We start from the raw sequence: 26827 nt of genomic DNA, 5'->3' as shown, positions 1-26827 counted from the left end.
TAACCTAAAAGTCAAAGTGAACACGGACAAAGAACTAACAAAAGAGAAACTAATATAGTCCATTGATTTTTAAGAACAATAATACCACATAGAATTCCAAACATTATTGATCACACACTAAGTTTTTGGCAAATTTCTTCAATTGATTTTTTGTGTGGGATATATCATTGGAAGTAGACTTTCCTTATTACTTTGCATTCAACTAGTTGTGATTAGTTGTTATTGATGGATTTATGAATCATTATCATATCATTGTCACTACTACACATATCTGAGCTTTTTGATAGCATGTTCATACCTCAGTAGAATCTTAATAGATGTTGAAACTAGGTATAGTCTCATCGAGAAACTGTGTCTATGCTTGTACTTTGCCTGTATGAAATTAAAGCAATATATGAAACCATTTGATGTTTATGTTTCGTATCATTATGATATTATTAAACATATGTTGTCTAAACTTATTCTGCATAGCCGAATTGGAAAGTGGGCACTAGCTTTAACAGAGTTTTCTCTGACATATAAACCTTTAAAGGCTATGAAAGGCCAAATTGTGGCAGATTTTATAGTGGATCATGCCATGGTCGAACCATCACTAAACGTGGTTGACACCAAACCATGGCGGTTATATTTAGATGGGTCAAGCCACAAGGACGCAACAGGAGTCGGGGTGTTAATATTATCCCCACAGGATGGCCCGACAAGATTTAAGTGCAAGATCAACAAAAAATATTCCAGCAATGAAGTTGAGTACGAGGCCCTAATAATTGGTTTTCTACTCTTGAAAGGGTTGGAAGCCAGCAGAATTGAGTTAAGGGGAGATTCAGAGTTGGTAATGAAGCAGGTCACACGAGAGTACAAATGCATCAAGGAAAATTTATTGAAGTATTTTGTGACGGCAACACAACTGTTGGAGTAATTTGAGGTTGCAGACATAAAACATGTGCTGAGAAACGAAAACCAAGAGGCCAACGATCTGGCCCAGATCGCTTCCGGGTATAAGATGTCTAAGTCCAAATTCCAAGATATGATTGAAGTTCGAGAAAAGATGGTGTCAGACGCACCGCCGCTAAGGGAATATATCCTCGACACGAATGACAATCGTGATGAAGGATTCGACGAAGAACGTCCTGAAGTTTTTGGATTCAAGAAGTCTTGGGGACATGGAGTTTTCACTATCAATAGTTCATCACCAACAGACTGGAGAAAACCAATCGTGGAATATTTAGAGAATCCAGTCGGAAGCACTGATAGGAAAATGAAATACAAAGCTTTGAGTTATGTGCTGCTAGGAAATGAATTGTTGAAGAAAACACCAGAAGGGGTACTACTTAAATGTCTGGGAAACACAAAAGCATATTTGGCCATATCTGAGGTACATAGTGGAGCTTGTGGCGCGCACCAGGAAGGCCACAAGATGAAGTGGTTATTATTCCGACAGGGCATTTATTGGCCCAATATATTGAAGGATTGCATCGAGTTCGCCAAGGGATGCCAAGAATGCCAGGTGCATGCAGGTGTTCAACATATGCCAGTGAGTGAGTTGCATTTGATCATTAAGCCATGGCCTTTTAGAGGATGGGTGTTAGACTTCATTGGAGAGATTCGGCCAACCTCATCGAAGCAACAAAAGTTCATCCTAGTCGGGATAGACTACTTCACTAAGTGGATCAAAGTTGTCCCTCTGGTGAAGGTGGATCAGGAGGCGGTGATTCAATTCATCCAAAAACGTATTATATATCGATTCGGCATCACAGAGACCATTACCACAGATCAGGGGTCGGTGTTTGTGGGACAAAAGATGCAAGAGTTTGTTGGCGAAACGAGTTTTAAGTTGGTTACCTTTATGCCTTACTACGCACAAGCGAATGGCCAAGTCGAAACGGCCAACAAAGTGATAATAAGTTTAATTAGAAAACATGTTTCCAAAAAGCCAAAGAATTGGAACAAGACTTTGGACCAAATCCTATGGGCCTATCGAACGTCCTCAAAGGAAGCAACAAATTCAACGCCTTTTCGACTAACATTTGGGCACGATGCCATATTACCAATAGAGATATGTTTGCAATCCGTCAGAGTACAATGCCAAAATGATATCCAGTGGTAACAATATTGGGAGATGATGTTTGACGAACTGGTCTATTTGGACAAAAAAAGATTGGATGCGATGGAAACACTGGCACGACAGAAAGAACATGTGGCCTAAGTATACAACAGGAAGGTAAGGAAAAAAACCTTTATAGTGGACGATTATGTTTGGAAAGTGATCCTGCCTATGGATCGAAGAGATCAAACTCTAGGGAAATGGTCTCCAAAATGGGAGGGACCATTTCAGGTAATTCGAACATTTACCAACAATGCTTATGAGATCAAAGAACTTGGTATGGATCAAAGGGTCTTAAGAGTTAATGGGAAATATTTAAAGACATATAAATATATGTTATAAGAAATCCAAATTCAAACGTAACAAAATTCATTAATTCATTGAAGTGGCCCAAAAGGCGCTACAAAAATGGTCGATAGACCTTACAGGATGAAAACAAGAAAATGATCAGACGGGAAATCTAGACTTGAAGTCCTCAAAAGAGGTTATCTCATGAACAATCCAATTGTCTAGATAAACTTTCTTTCCACGTAAGTGTTTGATGTCGGCCTCAATTTTGAGGGCTTTTTCCCCATGGGATATCCCCTTCAGAACTTCACGGTCGACAGCCTCTTGCGCTGGAATTTCCTCAGCCGTCTCCAAGGAAGCCTTTTGCGCTTCCACATTAGCAATCTTTCTGTTAAGTTCAGATATCTGGGCTTGGTAGTCGGAGATTTGTTGGTCGAAGGCTTGTTGTCGACGAAGGTATTCCTTCTTTTTATTTTCAAATTCGTTGAGTTTTTGTTCACATGCCTCACTAGAGTCCCATTCAAGCCTTACCTCATTAAGTTTCGTCTTGATCTGAAGGTCAGCATTTTGACGAAGGCTAAGGTCATTGACAAATTGGGTGAAGAAGGCCTCAAGCTCGACAAAATACTTGACCATTGAGGCAGGAAGATCGTGAAGGGCAAGTGAGTCAAGGAATTTGTAAATATCATAGGCTAGCCCTTCTTCTGTTTCAAGAGCACATAGAAAGTCGCTCTCGAAAAGTGATGCCTTCAGTCGTTGAAGTATGAAAATGACCTCAGCATTTAGCTCCAAGGGAGGACTGACGGTCGAAGATGGACGTGGCGCATCGATGGAGAGACGACAAAGTTGTTGTAGTTTCCGAAGGGCCTCAGCAGGGTTCCGTTGTTTGATAATCCTAATCTCACTCGAAGTCAAAACACTGGTCTATGCACTTTCTTCAACAGCGTTTGGAGGATTTAGAATTAGTGAGAAGTCAGGATTTTGTTGAGCCGCTGGTGAGGCACTTTGAAACTTAGCTTGCCGTTGGGGACTCAAGATATTGTCGACAGAAGGATGGTCGGTCTTGTCTTCGACCATAGTTTCGACCAGAATTAGAGAGGCCACAGGTTCCTGAAAGATAGAAGTATTAGAACTCACGACGAGAAGAAACCCATGGTTGGTAGAGGTAAAGATGGACGAATACCTGAAGCGCCACCGAGGGTGGAGAAACGGTAGGAGTCCTCTCTGAATCACGAGGAGTGAAAGCTTCCTCGAGGTCATCTTGGATTGTTGGGGTCGAAGCCAAAGGAGCCACCTTCGATGGAGTCTTTTTGACCTGAACCTTTTTTTGTCGGACAGGAGTAGGGGGCGTTCAGGGCGGTGCCTTCGACGTGGGAAAAATGTGAGAGTGCACACTACCGTCAGACTCCTCATTTTCCACTAAAGGTACTTCTTTAGGTACCTGAATTTCAAGATGAGTGAAAAGGTAATGGAAGTTACTAAGGTAAAATTTTAATGATATTAAGGCGCAATACCTGCGAATTAGGAGTCGAAGGCGCTCGTTGTTTCTTCGAAGGCTTGGCTAGAGTTGGCTCAGATGAGGGAATGGCCCTCTTTTGATCGTGATAATAGAAATTGTCAACTTTTTGCATCCACAAGAAAAGAGGAAATGAAATTAGTGACATATACCTTTTTGGGGGCTTCATCGACTTGATGAGTTTGGATTATGTGGTCGGGAGTATTAACAGACGGTGGAGGATGTGGTATGTCACCGGCGAGGGTGGATAGAGTGTCAACCACGCTCTGGAGAAATTGATCACTATAGAAAGAATGACTATGGTAGAAAGACCACCGTTCGTCGAAACCAATTGTTGTCAAAAAAGATTATTGAAATTTGAACACCGGAAGTTCATAATAGTGAGTAGGTTTACAGAAATGAAGACAAGCTTTGTGATCATCGGCATTTAATGATTGACCAGACCATACAATATCAGTGACATGTGATATCAGAGGTTTCAGAACCATTTGACTTAAACCAAACTGGCGAGCCACCAGATTGGGCTGATAGCTCATGAAACTGAACCCTTTCGACCCTGTTTCAATTCTATAGGATAATAATGTAGGAGTCAAAAAGGCTCTCCATATTGCGTTCGATTATGCTGCGGCCTGTGGAGAGCCACCTGGAAAAGGATCCTTGAACCACTTTGGTCCGAAGGTTCGATCAGCAAATGGAGTCATGACAGGGGAAAATTTATCTACTTCAATGAACATATTCAAGTACTTCATGAAGAGATGTGTGTTGGGAGTCTCTTGGCAGGTCGTCAAAGCCAACCTAGCCCCTTCGATTAGTCGATCTTCAGTTAGCCTCACGATGCATTCCAACACGGGATATCCCATCTAATACTCAAAAGTGGCGTTTAACCAGTGTTGTAAAAGCCATAAGGGACCCGACATATTCAGGGCCTTGGGAGTGTTGGAGAGGAGTTTTAGTTTCAGGGTTGCAAGCTGTCACACCTTAAATTTTGCCCCACCTAAAAGTCATCCATCTTTAAAACATCCATTCATCTCATATCTCATTGTTTGAATTGATGGTCATCGGGGTCATAAGGATTTCATATTCCATACATAATTTGGGATTAATGGTCATCTTGCTTGACTTATTTCTTTTGATCGATCTTGCATTTTTTCTATCCCTTACATGTCCATAACCAACATTGATTTGACTTTCATTTAACCTTTGTTAAGTTGATAATTTAAGTTTTGCTACATATTCTCGTTAGATTCGTAGTTTGGTTGGAACAACATCATCATTCATTCATGCACCATCTAACATACATTACATGAATAATTGTCTTGCATCGCTTTGGGTACAGATGTTTAAAAAATCTTTTTGCACTTGCATTGGAGTTCTAGTTTCACCGAGTGAAGCTATACTTGTTGCATTTTTTTTAATATTTAAAATTTTAAGTCAGGTGCTAATTGGTTAATATTGATTAATTAGTTTCTAACAAGAGTTTTATTTAATAAAATATTAGGATAACACTATTTTATATATATATATATATATATATATATATATATATATATATATATATATATATATATATATATAACATTTCAAGTTTTCAAAAATTAGACATAGCAGGAATTTTTGTTTTACAGATATAATCTTGTCATTTTATCCCTGTACATCAAGTTTTGTCTTTTCTTTTCTTTATAACAAAATAAATACAATTTCATAAAAAAATAATAATAAATTCCCAAGCTCGCAAAGGTGGTCCCGTGATTACTCTTTCCATGATGACAACAACAAACAAGGTTGTTAGAATTTTGTCCTATATAAGCAGAAGAAATAACAGATATTAGCATGATTTTAGGAAAAAGGTAGAAGGCTAAGAGTCAAAACCAGAAAGATAAAGATTTCTTTTCTCAGGATATCACAACACCAGTATGACAGAGACATTTTACACACAAAAAAGATGTTAGAATTTTCTGTTTTATGAAAAGTTATTGAAGTTCAATTCCTTTTACAAAAATGGTACCCTAAGAGTTCTAAGATAAAAGGGAAGTAAATAAAAACAGGATGAGGGATACTAATTAACATGACAGAGATATTCAAAAAGAAAAACATCATAACAATTCAACCACAACAATATCATTAATAGAAGAATAAGAAGATTTTTTTTTAAAAATAAGACTTACTTTCCTGAAATCTTTTTTTTCCACCGAAGAATACATCTCTCCGCACCATCTCTGTTCGCAAGCATCCGGTAATTTCATTCACCTTGTTGCGATTTTTTTTGCGTTTGTGCTTGATGTTTGTGCATTTGTGTAACCGTGTGAATCATGAAGATTTACACGGTTTGCTTCCTATTCGCGTGAGGGTATGGTTTTGGCTGTTTCGACCGTGTGAGGGTGAGACCGTGTGAGGTAGAAGCAGAGCGTGTGAGGCAAGAGAGATAGGTAATGAGAATTCATTATTATGGTTGGAAGAGTTTCACCGCTGTTTTTTTTTCATTGCACGAAGAAGAGGTTCAAAAATGGGAGGCGGCCGTTTGGTCATATTCCCCTAGGGTTTGTTTTGTTCCCCTTTAAGTTGCAGAGGCGATCGGGTCAGGAAAGGGTCCGACCCAATCTTGGCCCAATTTCTTTTTTATTTTATTTTAAATTTTTAGTGAGTTGTTTGGTCATATATTAACTAGTTTGACAATTTTACAAATATGAGTATTTGGCCTGTTGGTGAGTGCATTGCTATTCAAATCTAGGGGTAAGAGTTCAATTCTTGGTGGTAATGGATTTTGTTTTTTTCCCTTTATCATTACTTTTTATGGCCATTTCCTTGATTTTTTTTATAAACTTCTTACGATTTTATTTTACCGTTTTTATCTTTTTATCTAGTCTAATTTTGTAAATACTTGTTGATTTTTTTTTCCGTCTTAATTAATTTTTTTATGTGTAATGTAAATAACTCTTTCTTTCTTTATTTATTTACTCAACTTATTTTTGAGGTCTTTTCACATCGAGTTATTTTTTGAGCATATCCACTCAATTTTCATTGATTTCAAACTTCCATGATTTAATCATTTTAATTTAATTTCAAACCTTTTACATTAATCTTTTTTTTATATAATTTATTTTCTTAACTAAAATCTGAAGAAAAAGATTACCCTGGATGGAATATCCAATCGTAATCCCGAATATTAGACCCAAGTTGTAAGAGCTTGTAAGTCATATGTATTCGTCTTCTCCTCAAAATGCTCCAATATTCAAATCTTTTTCTTAATAAAATCTGAAGAAAAAGATTACTCTGGATTGAATATCCAGTCGTAATCCCGAATATTAGACCCAAGTTATAAGAGCTTGTAAGTCATATGTATTCGTCTTCTCCTCAAAACGCTCCAATATTCAAATCTTTTTCTCAATAAAATCTAAAGAAAAAGATTACTCTGGATTGAATATCCAGTCGTAATCCCGAATATTAGACCCAAGTTGTAAGAGCTTGTAAGCCATACGTATTCGTCTTCTCCTCTAAAACGCTCCAATATTCAAATCTTTTTCTCAATAAAATCTGGAAAAAAAAGATTACTTTTGATGGAATATCCAGTCGTAGTCCCGAGTATTAGACCCAAGTTCTAAGAACTTACAAGTCATAAATACTCGTCTTTCAAGCCCAAAAATACATTCAACCAATCAAACTTTTTTTCTCGCCGCCATGCGATCTTCAAAACCTTTTCATAAACGAAAGACATCTTGTCTTAAGATGATGCAAATCAATGTTCGACCATAATTGTTGAGTTGAGATAAGTGACATTTTTCCGAATGTTGATTTGTAAATCCATTCGATGTGTGGTATACGTCCGCTCCTCATCTGTTTTGGGTAAAATAATGTTTTTGTCGATTAATACAATATAGCTTTCGTTAAAATTGACCAACAAACAAACTTTTTCTACCCAGAACTACGTAAGCCTTGAGTTCTCTATTGAGATACGTAGGAGCAGGATTGCGAAATCTTGTCAGGCCCATTAATAAAAAACTTAGGTTTAGTTGTAAAATATCCAAAAACATCTCTTTTTATTTTGATCCTATTATTCTTTCCCTCATAATAACTCGAGAAAGCCAAACATTTCTAAGCTAACACTAATGGGCACAACTAACCTAATGGTTCCCATTGAGTACAACGAACGTGAGGGGTGCTAATACCTTCCCCTTTCGTAACCGACTCCCGAATCCTGATTTGGTTGCGACGACCATAATCATTGTCGTTCTTTCTTGGGTTTTATCGATATTTCCTCTTTCCTTTTTAGGAATAAATAAAGTTCGGTGGCAACTCTGTTCAGTCCATCACACGAGCGTGCGATTGCGCTTCGCTTAAGTCGTGTTCTCATTTTTCGAGGTGCGATAGATGGCGACTTTGTTGGGGACATGATGATTTCCCTAAGTGAGTCAAGCCTAGTTAGGTCGTTTGTGTGCATTTGTTTGTTTACGTGTGGATGATTTTCTTTATTTCTTTTGATATCTTTATTGTCATATTGATATAATCGGTTGTTTTGGTTCCATTATGCTTTGGTACTTGGATATTCTTATTACAAACCTTGTGGGAAAGACTTTTTACCCGAGTCTCGAGTAAAAACATAAGATAGGACGAGGTTGAGTAGTGCGGGTCCGCGGGATGAATTTCTCGTTGGGTCAGTGCAAGAACCTTACTTAGAGTAGATCCTTGGAAGGATGTTGTTTCCCGGCAAGTAAGTTGTCATAAGCTTCGATATTTTCATTAGGATCTATGACTCTAAGGACCATTTGTAGAACCTTAATCATGTGGCCAATTAGGAAAGATGGTTGTGTATTATGGGTCCACGAGATGAATTTCTCGTTGGGTCAATGCGAGAACCTTACTTAGAGTAGATTCTTTGGATGGAGTTGATGCCCAACAAGTAAGTTGCCATATGCAGCAAACAGTCTAATGGATCCATGAATCTAGAAACTTTGTTTGAAACCCTATATCATACCCGGTGAGAACCTATTCTTGGAAAGCAATCAGATTCATCAGTACCTCAGACTTTTGAACCTGTGTATTGAAAAAAACAAATATACATGGCTTGTATTGCATTCATTCACATTCCATTGCATCTGCATCTCATCAGAATGCATGTCATTTTCCATACAAAATACAAAATACTCATTCATCCTTTGTCTATGACCAGCAAAGCGATTCCCAACACGCGTTTAGAACAAAGAACCATGTCTCTAGAGATGATGGACGAGCTAAGGAAAAGTCAAGAAGCATTGAAAGAGGGACTCAATCTTTTAAAAAGTCAGACGGGATGGGTCTTGGAAACCCTGCAAGCCTTGTTGAGAAAAGAGGATCATCCCATACCTATTGCTGCAACAGAAGGAGTTACTACTACACATCCATCCGGTGTTACCCCAAGTCAGTGGCAATTCTATGTGGAAACTCCTCATCTACCGGCATATGGCCCTCCCTCAGGATGTCATCATCAACATCCTCTAGATATTCCTCCGCAAAATCACTGAAGTGAGGTTCGGAACAAAAATCAGAATCAGAACAAGGGGGACAAAAATCACAACGACCCGATTCCGGTGCCATATAGCAAGCTCTACCCACAGCTGATCCAGAATGCTTTGGTGACCCCTCGAGCTCCCACACCTACATCACCATACCTGCCATGGTACAATCCAAATGCAACATGTGAATTCCATAAAGGGGCAGTGGGACATGACCTGGATTCTTGCTTAGCGCTGAAGAAGCCTTGGTACGAAAACTGATTAACAAAAAGATCTTAGTCTTTGAAGAAGATCACCCGAAGGTCAAGTGCGGATACCATACTGGAACAATGGGGAACTCCATCGAGGAATGCAAGAGTTTTAAGTTCAAGCTGCAAATATTGATTGAAATAAGGTCACTAACACTCAAGAAGGAAGGCGCAGGTACATATATCTTGATTTCTGGGCCAGGTAATGAGAAAGGGAAAGGACCCCTGAAGCTCCTCAAGGTTTTGTACCACAAGGAAGAGGTCAGGGATGTGGCTAACGAGATATCATCATTTCCTGGTAAGAGAATTGAGATATCACCTTGGATTCCCAATGTCACAAACCATGTCAACGAAAGTAAAGGAGAAGTGAGTAGTGAATCTTAGAGGGTTGCGTTCAACGATGAGATTGAAGGAATAGAATTTGAAGATCGTCGTGCCAATGTCAAAAAGCTTGTTGATCCCAACATTCAAGTGCCTGAAAATGAGCAGTTAGCAATGCCCAAAGTGCCATACCAGCAACCTCTACCTTTTGGTCTTCATTACCAACAATCCTAGTTTGCTCCTCATCCAAATCAACGAGCCCAAGGCCTGAGATATCAAAATCAGCATCAAAATCATCATAGGCCTCAAAATAACTTGGAAAGAAGAAATGCTCCTCGTCATCTAATCCTCATGACATATAGCCAACTTCTACAACCCCTGATTCAAAACTCTTTGGTGGTTCCCAAGTCTCTCAAGTCGGTTCCACAACCTTACCCGCCCGGGTATGACCCAAATGTGCAATGTGGATATCATGCCGGATCAGAAGGGCATTCAACTGAAGACTGCAACTCTTTCAAAGCCAATGTACAACATCTTATTGACAACAGGTACATAGCCTTTCAAGAAGGAAACTTGGTGGTGAACGTCAGTCTATCGCCCGAATAAGTGCTAAGACCTTAAGGGGTGTCTCCCGAAGTTAATGGATCAAGTTTGAAGAAGTCATTTCCCTAAAGCTGGGAATCATTTGGCTATTTCAGCATATATTTTGTAATTTCCTTGCATGTTGATTACTAGTTACTTTTAAGCATTGTTTTTTTCTTTGAATTGGTAAGATTAATGAAATGTTTATGCATCTTTTGAATTAATCCATTCGTATTCACTCGTTTTTCATTTATGTTAAAAACAAAAATACTTCTCTCATTCACTTTTGTTTATCAGACAGTTGTGTTAACAAATATTGGAAGGAGGATGATAAAAACTAAACACCTAAAGTTGTTGTGGTATGCTTTTGAAGAAAACCTTGTCGATGATGTAAGGCATTGTTTCAAATCCCCAAACACCGGAGAGATAAGGAGTTAGTCCATAGTCAACCACTTTGAGCCTTGAAGTTAGTATTTCTTTCGGAACTAAAATCCTTAATCTTAACCAGGGGCAAGGTAGTTTGTTTAGTTAATCAGATATTGCATTTAAATTGCAAGAGGAAACATCCCACTTAAAGAGATCAACCAAATGTTATCCTTCGCACACATCTTAAAGTGTCGAAAAAGTTATGAAAACCCAATATTATAGCGGTTGTACCTCAATAACCAATAGCATGGCAGTCACAATTTATCAACAAAAAAGAAGAAAAAGCCCGATAAGTCAAACACCACAAAAAAAACGACTTAGGCAAAAATCAGGGCATCCCGGCGGACCAAAAGCTTCAAAGAAGCGGTCCAGGCAAAAATTAGGGATATAAAAAAATCAATTAAAAGAGGTCACTAAAACCCTCAACAAAAACAGAAATAAGGTGACTTCCATTTCAAGAAAATCTCATTTTGAATCCTCATTTTCACCTTCACACCTTCGAAGTCGAATGCGTGTATCGAATTAACTGAATGTAGGAATTGGAGATCATCAAGAAGTAGGGGTGGTTAAAATTAAATTTGAGCCTTATATCTTTTTGTTTAAAAAACCGTGAACCAAGCCACATTATAACCCTTAAAAGACCTAATTGAGGTAAGGTTTATTCTGAAAGCATACTACAACGAGGTTGTGTTAACCTGACTCCAAACGATTTTTGTTAATCATTTGATCACACCAACTTGTGTACTGTGAATGACTAGATCATCATTGTGTTCTTATCAGTGACCCGTTCACTGTATTTCACCCGTTCATATCAATAAATTTTGATTTCAATTTTTTTGCATAAGCACTGCATTAAAATTACCATTTTTGAATGAACAATCTTATTTGTGAGTCAGCATTTAGCATTAAATAAATTCCAACAATATACAATTGAGGAACTTAATAAAGTGAAAAAGTTCAGTCAGGGGAGATCACTTTGAGTATCAGTCAATCCGAGCCAATCACCCCAAGGTTCAGTTAGCCAAGAGTAATTTGCTTCAAGACACAGACTGGGGCAAGCCACCTCAAGAAGCTCATTAAGTCCAACTATCCAAGGACAGTCAATCAGAAGTCTACCCTTCCAGGTTTTGGTGAATTAGGGTCAGATCACTATGATATTCATACATTGGGGCAAGCAATCTTGATATCGTCTCATACCAATTTGTTCCAAACTCACTTTCAAGGTGAACATCTTCAAAGACCCAACAGACTGGGGCAAGATGAGCTACAGAGGGCCAAACCCCCTTCATGCTTTCAAACTGCTCAAAGAAATCTTGCCATATGTCAACAAGTATTGATTTTGAGACGAGTGCCCAAAAATTATGCTAGCACGATTCATTAATCCTCCAAAAGGATCCCATTGGCTAAGTTGTGGTTGTCAAGCTTGATAGAATTCTCCTTTGACAACATCTATCATAAAATATTTGGTTGAGCTCTCGGTGTTGAGGAATCATGACCTCCATAAAAAAGGCATTTACAAACTCCCAATCCACTCAAGTGTCAACATTTTCATATCATGATCATTAATATATCATGCATAAAAACAAATTCAAATCATGCATAGCCGAAGTATACTTCACGCTCATTTTGCATTGACCCAGGTTTTGTTGTTGATCTTATATCCTTTGACCTCTATTTCCAGTTTCTCTTTGGTGCCCTTAAACCACCATCTGGTTTTCGTAGTCATCTTCAAGTCCAACTCAGTTGGCACCTATAAAAAAAATCGTCCATGAGGTTCAATTCCTTTTTTGATTATCCGATGAATTTATGGATTACTCCTTTGTTTTTTGATGTATTTATATAACTTGTCTGATGTATTTCCAGATGTTTATCTACCTATCTGATGTATTCTCAAATATGTTTGTCTTGTATTCTGATGTATTTCCAGAATTTCCTCGATGTATTACCGGATGTGTCTGTATTTTGATGTATTTCCAGAATATCACTTGTAATTCTGATGTATTTCCAGAATTCGTTTCTTTTACTCTCTGATGAATTCCCGAACATGTCATTTTTGTTCTGACACACTTCCAGAGCCCGTGTGCCATTCCCTAGAATTATTTCAATACTCATTGGTGTCTCCTAAAATTCAGTTGTCACTAGCATTATTCCAAGATCAGTTGTTACTAGAACTCATTTTAAACCCAATTGTCGTTGGCATCATTATCACTCAGTTTGTAAATATAATCGTAATTGGTATCTGAAGTTTAGTTGTCGCCAACATCATTTCAAGTCCAGTTGTTGCTGGCAAACTCCGTTATAGCCGGTAATTGTTTTACTAATGACTTTTATCATGTCCAATTGTTGTTGGAAAAATCCGTTAAAAGTTGGTTGTAATCCATTGCTTACGGTCAAGGTCCAATTGTTGTTGGCAAAATTCGTTAAAAGCTAGTTGTAATCCATTGCTTACGGTCAAAGTCCAATTGTTGTTGGCAAAATCTGTTAAAAGTTGGTTGTAATCCATTGCTTACAGTCAAAGTCCAATTGTTGTTGGCAAAATTCGTTAAAAGCTAGTTGTAATCCATTGCTTACAGTCAAAGTCCAATCGTTGTTGGCACGTACAAAGAGTTTAATTACCCAGTCTTTCCTGATGGTTCCATGAAAGTCATGTATGACTCATCATCTTGAGGAATTCCCAGAAGCTTGGATGTTTTTCGTGTTAGAAAACTCCAATGATGTTGGTTTTGTTTTATTTCTTTGTAAAGAATCATCGTAGCCTTTTGCATGGATGATCTACTTATAAGAAGACTCCTATTTATCTTTGTTTTGCATAAATTTCCAGATAGGAATCTCCAAAATCTTTGATCGGATGAATTTCTTGTGAGAAATCTCAAGAACTGTCAGATACATTCTAAAGTGTCAGGTCATGTCTGGACCTATTGATAAATTGTACTTTGAATGTTCCCCAGTGTCTTTTCCCCAGCAAATTGTGATCCCCAATGAGTCTCCACCTATTGCCTTTGACATTTCCTAAGAAATACCACTACCGTATTCCCATCATTCCCCACAGGTTTGTCCATCATCAATCATAAAAATCACGCTAGGGTACATCATGTACCCAGCAAACTAAAAAGAGGTCCTTCAACACACTGCACGACATGCCATCACATCTAGGGGCAAAATTCGGGTCTTTGTATTTAAATACATTTCACTTTGGATACCATGAGGATTATCATCACTCATGCCATCTGGTAAAGATATTTAAATAGGGGCAACTGTCACACCTTAAATTTTGCCCCACCTAAAAGTCATCCATCTTTAAAACATCCATTCATCTCATATCTCATTGTTTGAATTGATGGTCATTGGGGTCATAAGGATTTCATATTTCGTACATAATTTGGGATTAATGGTCATCTTGCTTGACTTATTTCTTTTGATCGATCTTGCATTTTTTCTATCCCTTACATGTCCATAACCAACATTGATTTGACTTTCATTTAACCTTTGTTAAGTTGATAATTTAAGTTTTGCTACATATTCTCGTTAGATTCGTAGTTTGGTTGGAACGACATCATCATTCATTCATGCACCATTTAACATACATTACATGAATAATTGTCTTGCATCGCTTTGGGTACAGATGTTTAAAAATTCTTTTTGCACTTGCATTGGAGTTCTAGTTTCACCGAGTGAAGCTATACATGTTGCATTTTTTTTAATATTTAAAATTTTAAGTCAGGTGCTAATTGGTTATTATTGATTAATTAGTTTCTAACAAGAGTTTTATTTAATAAAATATTAGGATAACACTATATATATATATATATATATATATATATATATATATATATATATAACAATTCAAGTTTTCAAAAATTAGACATAGAAGGAATTTTTAGGAAAAAGGTACAAGGCTAAGAGTCAAAACCAGAAAGATAAAGATTTCTTTTCTCAGGATATCACAACACCAGTATGACAGAGACATTTTACAGAAAAAAAAAGTTAGAAATTTCTGTTTTATCAAAAGTTATTGAAGTTCAATTTTTTTTACAAAAATGGTACCCTAAGAGTTCTAAGATAAAAGGGAAGTAAATAAAAACAGGAGGAGGGATACTAATTAACATGACAGAGATATTCAAAAAGAAAAACATCATAACAGTTCAACCACAACAGTATCATTAACAGAAGAACAAGAAGATTTTTTTTAAAGATAAGACTTACTTTCCTGGAATCTTTTTTTCCACCGAAGAATTCATCTCTCCGCACCATCTATGTTCGCAAGCATCTGGTAATTTCATTCACCTTGTTGCGATTTTTTTTTGCGTTTGTGCTTGCTGTTTGTGCATTTGTGTAACCGTGTGAATCATGGAGATTTACACAGTTTGCTTCCTATTCGCGTGAGGGTAAGGTTTCGGCCGTTTCGACCGTGTGAGGGTGAGACCGTGTAAGGTAGAAGCAGAGCGTGTGAGGCAAGAGAGATAGGTAATGAGAATTCATTGTTATGGTTGGAAGAGTTTCACCGCTGTTTTTTTTTTCATTGCACGAAGAAGAGGTTCAAAAATGGGAGGCGTTCGTTTGGTCATATTCCTCTAGGGTTTGTTCTGTTCCCCTTTAAGTTGCAGAGGCGGATCGGGTCAGGAAAGGGTCCGACCCAATCTTTGGCCCAATTTCTTTTTTTTTTTATTTTAAATTTTTAGTGAGTTGTTTGGTCATATATTAACTAGTTTGGCAATTTTACAAATATGAGTATTTGGCTTGCGTGAGGGCACTGCTATTTAGATCTAGGGGCAAGAGTTCAATTCTTGGTGGTAACAAATTTTATTTTTTCCCTTTATCATTACTTTTTGTGGCCATTTCCTTGATTTTTTTTATAAACTTCTTACGATTTTATTTTACCGTTTTTATCTTTTTTATCTAGTCCAATTTTGTAAATACTTGTTGATTTTATTTTCTTACGTCTTAATTAATTTTTTTGTGTGTAATGTAAATAACTCTTTCTTTATTTACTCGACTTATTTTTGAGGTCTTTTCACATCGAGTTATTTTTTGAGCATATCCATTCAATTTTCATTGATTTCAAACTTACATGATTTGATCATTTTAATTTAATTTCAAACCTTTTACATTAATCTTTTCTTATATAATTTTTTTTCTTAACTAAAATCTGAAGAAAAAGATTACCCTAGATGGAATATCCAGTCGTAATCCCAAATATTAGACCCAAGTTGTAAGAGCTTGTTAGTCATATGTATTCGTCTTCTCCTCAAAACGCTCCAATATTCAAATCTTTTTCTCAATAAAATCTGAAGAAAAAGATTACTCTGGATTGAATATCCAGTCGTAATCCCGAATATTAGACCCAAGTTGTAAGAGCTTGTAAATCATATGTATTCGTTTTCTCCTCAAAACGCTCCAATATTCAAATCTTTTTCTCAATAAAATCTGAAGAAAAATATTACTCTGGATTGAATATCCAATCGTAATCCCGAATATTAGACCCAAGTTGTAAGAGCTTGTAAGTCATACGTATTTGTCTTCTCCTCTAAAACGCTCCAATATTCAAATCTTTTTCTCAATAAAATCTAAAGAAAAAGATTACTCTGGATGGAATATCCAGTCATAGTCCTGAGTATTAGACCCAAGTTGTAAGAGCTTGCAAGTCATAAATACTCGTCTTTCAAGCCCAAAAATACATTCAACCAATCAAACTTTTTTTTCTCGCCGCCATGCGATCTTCAAAACCTTTTCATAAACGAAAGATATCTTGTCTTAAGATGATGCAAATCAATGTTCGGCCATAATTGTTGAGTTGAGATAAGTGACGTTTTTCTGAATGTTGATTTGTAAATCCATTCAATGTGTGGTATATGTCCGCTCCTCATCTATTTTGGGTAAAATAATGTTTTTGTCGATTAATACAATATAGCTTTCGCTAAAATTGACCAACAACCAAACATTTTCTACCTAGAACTACGTAAGCCTTGAGTTCTCTATTGAGATACGTAGGAGCAGGATTGCGAAATCTTGTCAGACACATTAGTAAAAAACTTAGGTTTAGTCCCCTTCGTTGTAAAATATCCAAAAACATCTCTTTTTATTTTGATCCTATTATTCTTTCCCTCATAATAACTCGAGAAAGCCAAACATTTCTAAGCAAACACTAATGGGCACAACTAACCTAATGGTTCCCGTTGAGTGTAACAGATGTGAGGGGTGCTAATACCTTCCCCTTACGTAACCGACTCCCGAACCCTGATTTGGTTGTGACGACCATAATCATTGTCGTTCTTTCTTGGGTTTTATCGATATTTCCCCTTTCCTTTTTAGGAATAAATAAAGTTCGGTGGCGACTCTGTTCAGTCCATCACACGAGCGTGCGGTTGCGCTTCACTTAAGTCATGTTCTCATTTTTCGAGGTGCGACACAAGCCCCGAAGCCTGATATAAAGAGGCTAATAACAGTTTACCCAAAGACACCTGTCGACCCTCATGAATTTGGATCGCCAGGTTGATGTAGCTCTTCGCTATCTACAAAGAGCCGGGACAAAATACGTAGTAGGAAAGCCATAGGGTGAGGAAAGCTATATGTTCTTCATCGGACACCTCGAAGGAGTTTTTGTTGTGGCGACCCTCAATGTAATTCTGGAGACTGGCTCGACTGAACGAGAAAGTAGTCTCCGTCGAAAGTGTGGGGTCGAAGACTTCCCCCGACGGTGAAAGACAGGTGATGGCCGCCACATCAAAGAGTGTGGGTGTTAGTATCCCACAGGGCAGCTGGAACGTGTTGGTAGAACCTTCCTAGAAGTACAGAGACGCCAGTAACATATAGGGATTAACGCGATAAGCAAACCTCGATATTTGAATGAAGTCGAAGATCCATGCGCTTCTCCATTGATCTTGGCGTCTTCGCTGAACCTTGTTGAGCCACGCCAGATACTCTTTGTTGCCAGGAGTAGGCATGGATCTGAAGACTCTGGCTTTAGCCTCCATGAATCTAACTTCAAGTACAACAGACTTGTCTAAGGCAGGAGGAGGAGCATGTGCATAGCCAAGGAAAAAGGCTGCAACAACTTTTGGTGAAGATTTTGGCTCAACGAGAGGCCCATGAAACGCACACAGTTTCTTATCAACCACGAAGGGAATCAACATATGGCACTGCCAGTTCGTCACCACTACTTCATCATAAGAAGTAGGTTAGGGAATGCGGTTCATACTTTCTTTGGCAAAAAGTTTAAAGGCAATGGGGTTATTTCCAGTAGTGTAAGAAGTAAGTTCTTTGACGTGGGAAGAAGAAGCCATTAAAAAATGAAGCAAATAGGGTGAGTTTGAAGGTTTTGGATGACTGATTCACTGCATAAGTTGCTTGAAGAAATGTGCAGGAAGAATGCGCGGTTAGGGAAACAGAAAAACCTTGGAGGATGAAGGAAGAACTATTTATAGGCTAGCAAGGTGAACAGTCGAGCACTAATAGATTGACAAATGGCTAACGAAGGAGTAGTGAGAGAGTCAGTGGGTTCGGTTGAAATCCCACGACCTAGGGATAACTGATAATGATGATGGAGTATCTGGGAAACTGCGTTGCAGGAAAAGCATCATCACATTTTAGGCCATAATTAGTGATAAGACGGTTAGCCGAAATCTGAACAATCAAAAGGCAAGTTCCTCAATCGACGAGCTCAAGTCGAACCAGTCTTTTCAGGGGGTAATTTGTTAGCTGACAAATTTCGGCCAAAGAAGGTAAGCCCACTCGACTAGGAAGCCCGTCGGAATATGAGGTCGATAAGAAGTTGGACAATCCATGGGTCGACATCAAGAGGTTCGGTCGAAGTCGAAGGGTATCTCCATGGTGAGGGATGATCGTGAGTGGCAAAAAACATGGGCAGTTATCTACGTACATGGGAGACGTGGACCGACACATGTCATCTCAAGATAGGTTCGTAATCCCCGATGGTTACTTTTTATTAGTATTTAAGCAAGTGTTAGGGATCATTTATAGGGGTGACATTTTTAACATTTGCAGTAGGAGTACACTTGAAGTACCAAAGCATTTACGAGAAAAGAGTCATCTCCCTACAAAAAATGTACCTTTGCCTCCATTTATATTCATCAGTCATTTAAACTTACCAAATTGTCTTTACTTAATTGTTTTTACTTTCACTATATTTTCGCTTGTCATTGCTTTTTACTGCATTTTCAACTTACCAAGAGTTACATTTACTCCTTTTGAATATTTCAAAGACATTGCCCACTAAAACATCATACATTCAACACTAAGTGCAGGACTTTGTAATCGGTCCTGCAAGTAACTCTTTCATAGGAAGACTAGAGATTGTTGGCAAAGAAACAAATATGTGTTGCTCCATTCGGCCAAATGGTTCTACTGTGTAAGTCTTTTTTACAATCTTGAAGTCTTTCTTTATATTCTTCCTCGAGGATAGTTATAGAAAACATATCACCTTTAATGATAGCTTTTGGTAACTGCAATTGAGGGATGTCACAAATCTCATTCAATGATTGGACAAAGGATTTCTTCTAAACAATGATTGCAGCTTGAACAGGTGAAATCTTTGTTTGCTCATGAGGAGCAACAATTTTTGGGTAAAGAGCTAAGGGATCCATAATGTTTTAGAGAAACATGTTCGAAAATGTCAGATGGATGAAAACAATGATTTTTCTGAAAGAGGAGTTAAGGATTTGGCTTAAACAGTAGATGAAATTAGAGATTTAATCATGAGGTTTCTAGTGAGAAGGTGAAGCTTCTCATTAATTAAAACAATTCAGTTGATAGTTACAAAAATATAAGAATGCACATATGTATGTTCAAAATCGCGAAAATATTGTATCATAAATATCCATATATAAATTATTAAATACGAGTATGGATTTGATAGTACTTATACACGTAGATATCCATACAATTAATAATTATTAAAATTATTTAAGTATTATTTTGTTGAATCTAAAATTATTATTATTATTATTATTATTATTATTATTATTATTATTATTATTATTTTAAATATAAAACTATTAATAACTTTTAAAAATAAATGAAATTATTATTATCATTATTATTATTATTATTATTATTATTATTATTTGTTTCGTGTCGGCCAAAGACCTAGAGACCTATTCATATGCGTCAACCAAATGCCCAATAACACGAGACCCACTTGTTTCAACGTGCTCCATCAAACCTAAGGTATAAATACTTTCACAAAGGATTTTCATGTACACAATCTCTAATCTCCACTCTCATTGCGATTATTTCAAACCATAAATTGATTTGAATATTGGAGTGTTAACCATGCAGGTTCCTCCTCTGAATCGTCGTATTAGAGATTAGCGATGTTGACTCAAGATCAACGCTTCCGATTCAAGAAGCATCGTGATCACAACCTTCAATCCACGGTGCCACGTTGTAATATCACCAGCAAAAGCTTCACTCCACCGCGATTTCTGCAATCTCATCCATTTCTGGTTCCGCAACGGAACAGTGGCACCGTCTATGAGAAACGACTTCTAATTCCTGCGATCTCCACGATTTCAGATACAATTTCTTGCAAAACATTAATCTGGTAAAAAAAACTAATTGAAGAAGTAGTAACACTTTTTAAAAATCTGGCAGAATGATAAACCACAATAAAACAGTTAAATGTCAATACATAAATGATCTTAGATGTACATTATTTATGCTAAACCAGTCCTCAGCTGGAACAATCCTCTTTTGGGGAAGGGAGGAATGAATTTTTCCTTTATGTCGCTCCGGTAAAGTCTTATTTTTTTTTTGCCTTGGCAAATTTGAGGCAACGGTACTTTTGACCACTTACTGTGATTTCGAGATATCTTGATTTGATGCAGTTCCCATTAAGACACTTTTCTCTTTCTCCATCTTTAACCTAGCTTCTTGTCTAGCAATCTCTGCCTGCAAAATTGAAAGAAAAATAATGAGGATAGAGACTTCTTTTTATCTAGATTGTGATGGATATATTATCGTTTTTCTTAAAAGTTGCTTTTCTTTTTCTTCAATTTCAGAAGCAGTCCATTGAATCTGCATCAATACCTAAATCAGCAGTACCGCGTTAACCTTGTATTAATCTGGTGGTCTTGAATATTAGCCTAAAGAAAAAACTCAGCATTCATCTAGTAGATGATCATTCCTCAGTCATTCCTCACAATTCAGAAATAAAAAGTGTGCAACATCTAGATCAAATATAAGTCATACATCACATTTTCTATGAAGCATAGATAAAGACTCGAACATTGATCACTAGACACAGACACATTTACACTATTAATATCCAAAATATAGGACACTACACTCACACAACCATGTCTATAATATAGACACCGGTTATGTTTAAAATATATGAGCAATATTTATAAAAAAATCTGTATAGAGTTCAATTCATTCATCTAATACCAGAAGTCTAAGACCTTTTAGCCTCCTCCAGTTTGATCAGCCTCATTAAAATAAATGGAAATATAGTACCAGTTGTGTTCCAGAAAAGTCTAGCCGGAATAGAAGTGTTGGCTAGGTGATACATTTAGAAACTGGAACGAAGGGTTTGACGTCTGCCATACAAGTGTCCGTCACTCAGAAACGTCTTCAACATGAAATATCAATTATAGCTACACAGCACATCGTAGTATTCCAATCAAAAGACAAGTAAAATTGGCATTGACATATTGCTTTATCCTTTCACCTTAACCATTTTAAAAATATCCATAAGATCTGTCACAAGTAGGCGAGAAAATTTAAATAGGAGATACAAAATACACTGATACTCACAAATCAAAAGACAAGTGAAACTATCGATTCTTAGAAGATTATAGTGCCATTCCCATTTGTTAATTTTTATGATTTCAAAACTACCTCCTGATTTAAGCCATATTTCATGCACTGTAGGAGCGTAACCAGAGTCCTACATCTGAAACTTAAGTAGGAAAAACAGTATAATCATCTGACCAATCATACACTATATTATATATCTATTTATAAACAATAGTATTTCTAATTGATAATTTCAAATTGTCCTATAACCTTACGGAACCAGGAATAGGATAATTTGAGTTTAACTTTTTCAAGTAGTCTGTGACATCAAAGATTAAAATTATATGTGGAAGTTTTAGGAACCAAAGAAATTGAATTGAAAAGAAAGAACAACTTCAATGAGTGAATGAGAACTCATGATTCCCCTTCTACAACGAAAATCTCTTTTCACAAACTCTCAAAATACATAATACCAAATTAATCTCAAACATATCAAGATTCAAGAAGGCAATTAATTTCACTACAGTACCCAATTTTGTTGTTATCCAAATGAAATTAGGGCATTTGCACTTCATTATTATATTCCTTTTTCCATCTATATAATTTTTCAAAATGAAATTACGAATTTGAATGAACCAAGTAGGTACCTCGCGACGAGAAAGATCGGCCTTCCAAGCAGCTTCACGCTCAGCAACCTCACGTTCACGCTCTTGGATGTAACTTTGCATCTCTCTGTCTTTCATGATCCTATCCTGAATATCAGCATCCAATGCTTCTTCCAACTCCTCAACGAATTTATCCACCACAGCCTTTAACCGCAGAGACATCTTCAGCTAAAATGCAAACCTAACCCCAAACTACATCCAAAAGAATCCAATTAACACTCATTATAGGAAACATAATACCCTCTCTTTCCAACCAATAATAGAAATAACATAAAACCCTGTAAATCATAGCGCGCCAAAACGGTCCATTACCACCACGATAACACAATTTCCATCATTATATATGAATCAAAATAAATATGGGTAGGTAGGCGAGAAACAAACCTTGGGTCAAATTATGAAAACAAAAGCAACTTGCTCTGGATTTTGCAACCAGTGAAGTAGAGTTTTCTGAGTTCGCTACAAAAACCTAATTATGAAAATATGAAGAAAGAAAAAAGAAACGAAACAGAACAGAATTATGTAATGAATTGGTAATTTGAATTTGTGGTAGAAAAAAAGTTGAGAATTCAAGTGAGGAAGAAGATGAACCTGAACTACGTTATTGTGATTATGGTCATTGCTTGGGTTTGTTTGAGGGTTTCATTTTCGGTTAGAATGATAACTGTGAAAACATCACCGTAGTAGGCCACACGCAATCGGAGATGCGTGAATGAAAACTCAAATTGATTCTCTAATTTCCAGTTTTATTATTGAGGGTTAGTAATTACAAGTGAAAGAGACTGAGGACAAAAAGGACTTTCGTTGGGCTAATCTTTTGCGGTTTCTTTATTTCGGCCCAAATATCATTTGGGTTTTTGTTTCTTTTTCTTTGTTGACATGTGCAAGAAAAATTCCAAGAACTCCTGCTAATTTTTTTATCACAATTTTCAAAATTAATTTTAAAATAATAATTTAAAAAAAAATCCAAAATAAACCACCTTTAAAAAAAAATGCGTCAGATGAACTGACGCATCCGTCTTGGACCAAGAGGAGGCGCTTTAGGCCTTGGCGCCTGCATTGGAAGCCTTATGAGGAGGCGTCAATACCCATGACGTCTGCATTGTGCCTCATGAGGAGGCCCCAATGCCTATGGCGCCTACTTAATGCATGTGGTGTATGCGCCAATTCATCTGGCGCATACACCCTTGTATTAATTTTTTTCTTTTAATTTTTTTTATTTATGAAATAATAAAAAATAATGTAATTTCCTTTTATTCATGATATAATAAATGTTACATGGGATTGACAAAAATTTAATGACCGGCCCGATCGAAACGTCCCCCTGTTCCACATCCAGGTGCGTTAGTTTGTCTCTGGGGTCTCCCACGATTTTCCTGAGGTGTTTGGGGTTTTTGTGTGCTGACCTGATCGAATGATGGTTGGTGTGAAGGTCCGACGGAAGTTCCAACGGTATTTGACAGATGTGTCATCATTTGTTCCTAATATCCGGAGGGGCTCTGGTCGATGGCGCTTCCGTAATGGAGTTCGGTGCCCATGTCATCGTAGTTAGGTCGATGGGGTTGGATGGATTATGGACGGTATAGTTGTCCAAATTAGGACATTTAATCGTTTTGGAAACTAAGCAATGGTTCATGGGGCGTACTATAGTCAAACAATGGTTGTGTGTTTTGGTGATGGGATGTTTCAATGGTCATTGGTGGGGGGGGCTACGATGAAGTGACTCATATGAATCATCTGAGCTATACACGGTTGTGATTAAAGTGTATGGTTGTTGGTGGGTAGGGTTTGATTCTTGGTTTTATGGTTGGGTGGGTGACATGAATGGATTGCGACGTTGGGTGTTTAGTTGTTTGGTGGATGGCATGAATGGGTTGCGAAGTTAGGTGTTTGGTTGTTGGATGTATATGATAGATTGATGGTGTGAGGTTGGTTGTTCGGTTTGGATGGTTTGACATTGGTGTTGGACGAGGACTGTCATTGGCGATAATCCGTCGTTAAAGGTGAGTACAATAATCTCGCATATTAGGGCATAGTACCGGTACACTCCATCATATAGGAAGGCATGGATAGCTAAGACTAAGGTTGTTGAAAAAGTGTTTGGCAATTGGGAGGAGTCTTACAAACAACTTCCAAAATATCAGTTGGCTCTAAAATAGTATGCTCTAGGAACTATTGTCAAGTTGGAAATGTTGTCCGCGTATAGACAAGACGGGACATGTGATATTGGAAATGGAATATTTCACCGTCTCTTCTGGGCGTATCAACCATGCATCATAGGTTTTTCTTTCTGTAAACCTATTATACAAATTGATGGTACATGGTTGTACGGGAAATACAAAGGAACATTACTGATGGCAGTGGCACAAGATGGCAATAACAACATTTTTCCATCTGCCTTTGCCCTTGTTGAAGGGGAGACTACTGAGGGATGAAGTTTTTTCCTAAGAAATCTTTGATTGCACGTTGCACCGCAGCCTAGCTTATGTTTGATCTCCGACAGACACCCTTCAATCATCAGTGCATATAATAACATTGATAGTGGTTGGCAATATCCTCCTTCGACGCATGTCTTACGTATTAGACATATTGCTCAGAATTTCATGCGGGAAATCAAAGACAAGACGTTGCGGAAGAAGGTTGTCAACGCAGGTTACGCATTATCAGAACCTTCTTTCAAACACTACCGCGAAGAAATAAGATTGTCAAACGCAGATGCAGTACGGTGGATCAACAGTATTCCATTGGAGAAGTGGACTAGGGCATACGACAACGGTCAATATTGGGGCCACATGACAAAAAATCTTGTGGAATAAATGAAATATATCTTCAAAGGCATTCGTAACCTACCTATAACCACTTTGGTGCAGGCAACATATTTTAGGCTAGGGGTGCTATTTGAGACCAGACGTTCCAAATGGAGTTCATTGTTACAATCTAGGCAGTTGTTCAGTGATGCTTCAATGAAATTCATTAGACATGAAGCTGCCAAAGCAAACACACATGTGATCACGGTGTTTGACCGCACTAAAGGTTGGTATAATGTTGTCGAGTCCATGGATCACAATGAGGGCATGCCAATAAGACAATACAGAGTCGAACTAGATAGAGGTTGGTGCGACTGCGGAAAGTTCCAAGCCTTTCGTACACCCTATTCCCATGTCATTACGACATGTTCAAAGGTTCGAAGGGATCCATCCTACTTGCTATCTGAAGTTTACAAAGTCACCAGCCTATCAAATGTTTATAAAGTTAGTTTTTCTGTAGTAGCAAAAGAGGATTACTGGACAGAATATCAAGGGGACATCGTCTAGCACAATGAAGTTATGCAAAGGAAGAAAAAGGGTCGCCCAAACAGCACCCGTATTCGAACCGAAATGGTTACGGAGAACAAAATGGTTAGGCTATGTAGTTCATGTCGTCAGTCAGGTCACAATCGTACTAACAATCCTAGTGTTGGAACGAGCACAGCCGGATAAATTCACATATACCTCGGTTGCAATATATGAAAAACTAAATTTATTTCATATTATAAGTTTGTGAGGAAAATACCATTACATAAATAATAACATAAACAATTAAAACAACTACAATACAAGAACTATGCGATTACAACCATAAAAACAATTTTGAACATGTAATGCATCATCCTATGAATGTCTCGATTAGTCTTAATATCCACCTATTCACGCACTTCTCCATTTTGGTTGAATGTGGACACAAGCCATTGAATTCTTCTAATCCTTTCACCATCTCCAATTTCTCCATCTAACCAACTGTTCAATGTCTGATTAAGACGTTCAAACGAATCTATATTCCAGAGTCTAATCTTTATCGGAGCCACAACGACGGAAAATATTAAATTGGCATTTCGCTTGTGAATGTATTCAGACATGGTTAAAACTCAAAAACTTGAAGGAGAGTGGAGTTGAATGAAAGAAATATGGTAGTAAGGGAAGATTTTGCTGTGGAAAATATTACATACAGGGCGAGGTACTTTTAGTGAGGAGATATAAAATGCATGTGCCAAGACGGTAGGCGCCTAACATGACAAGACATGTAGGCGCCACAGGCATTGGTGCCTCCTCATGAGGTACAATGCAGGCGCCATAGACATTGACGCCTCCTTATGAGGCTTCCAATACAGGCGTCTAAGGCCTTGGCGCCTCCTCTTGATGCAAGACGAATGTGTCAGTTCATCTGGCGCATCTTTTTTTAAAGGTGGTTATTTTGGATTTTTTTTTGAAAAAGTTGTTATTTTGGAATTAATTTTGAAAATGGTGGTTATTTTAAAAAAATAATCACTCTTGCTTGATTGATCCTTTCAATCTTTTCTCGTTATGTTTGGGATCCTTTCAATATTTTCTTGTTTTGCTTCGGTTTTGCTCAGTTGTTTGGCGATTTTCCTCTTTCTCCACATGTGTGTGATCATTGGTTAG

General features: G+C 37.5%; 1 protein-coding gene across 1 annotated transcript; it reads right to left on the bottom strand.

Moving 5' to 3' along the window:
• Window positions 1-20541: 20541 nt before the first annotated feature.
• On the bottom strand, window positions 20542-23147 carry LOC127075121 (uncharacterized). Its single transcript, XM_051016567.1, has 4 exons — window positions 22980-23147; window positions 22773-22857; window positions 22371-22580; window positions 20542-20874 (listed from the first exon to the last, which is right to left on the bottom strand). Exons 3-4 carry the CDS (start codon window positions 22548-22550, stop codon window positions 20776-20778), a joined length of 279 nt encoding a protein of 92 aa, XP_050872524.1. The 5' UTR covers window positions 22551-22580; window positions 22773-22857; window positions 22980-23147; the 3' UTR covers window positions 20542-20775.
• Between the last annotated feature and the right edge of the window lie 3680 nt (window positions 23148-26827).

This window comes from Lathyrus oleraceus, chromosome 4 (genome assembly GCF_024323335.1).
Source record: "Lathyrus oleraceus cultivar Zhongwan6 chromosome 4, CAAS_Psat_ZW6_1.0, whole genome shotgun sequence".
NCBI classification, from domain to species: Eukaryota; Viridiplantae; Streptophyta; class Magnoliopsida; order Fabales; family Fabaceae; genus Lathyrus; species Lathyrus oleraceus.
Note: the sequence above shows the minus strand (reverse complement) of the source record. Positions and strands in the feature narration are given on the sequence as shown.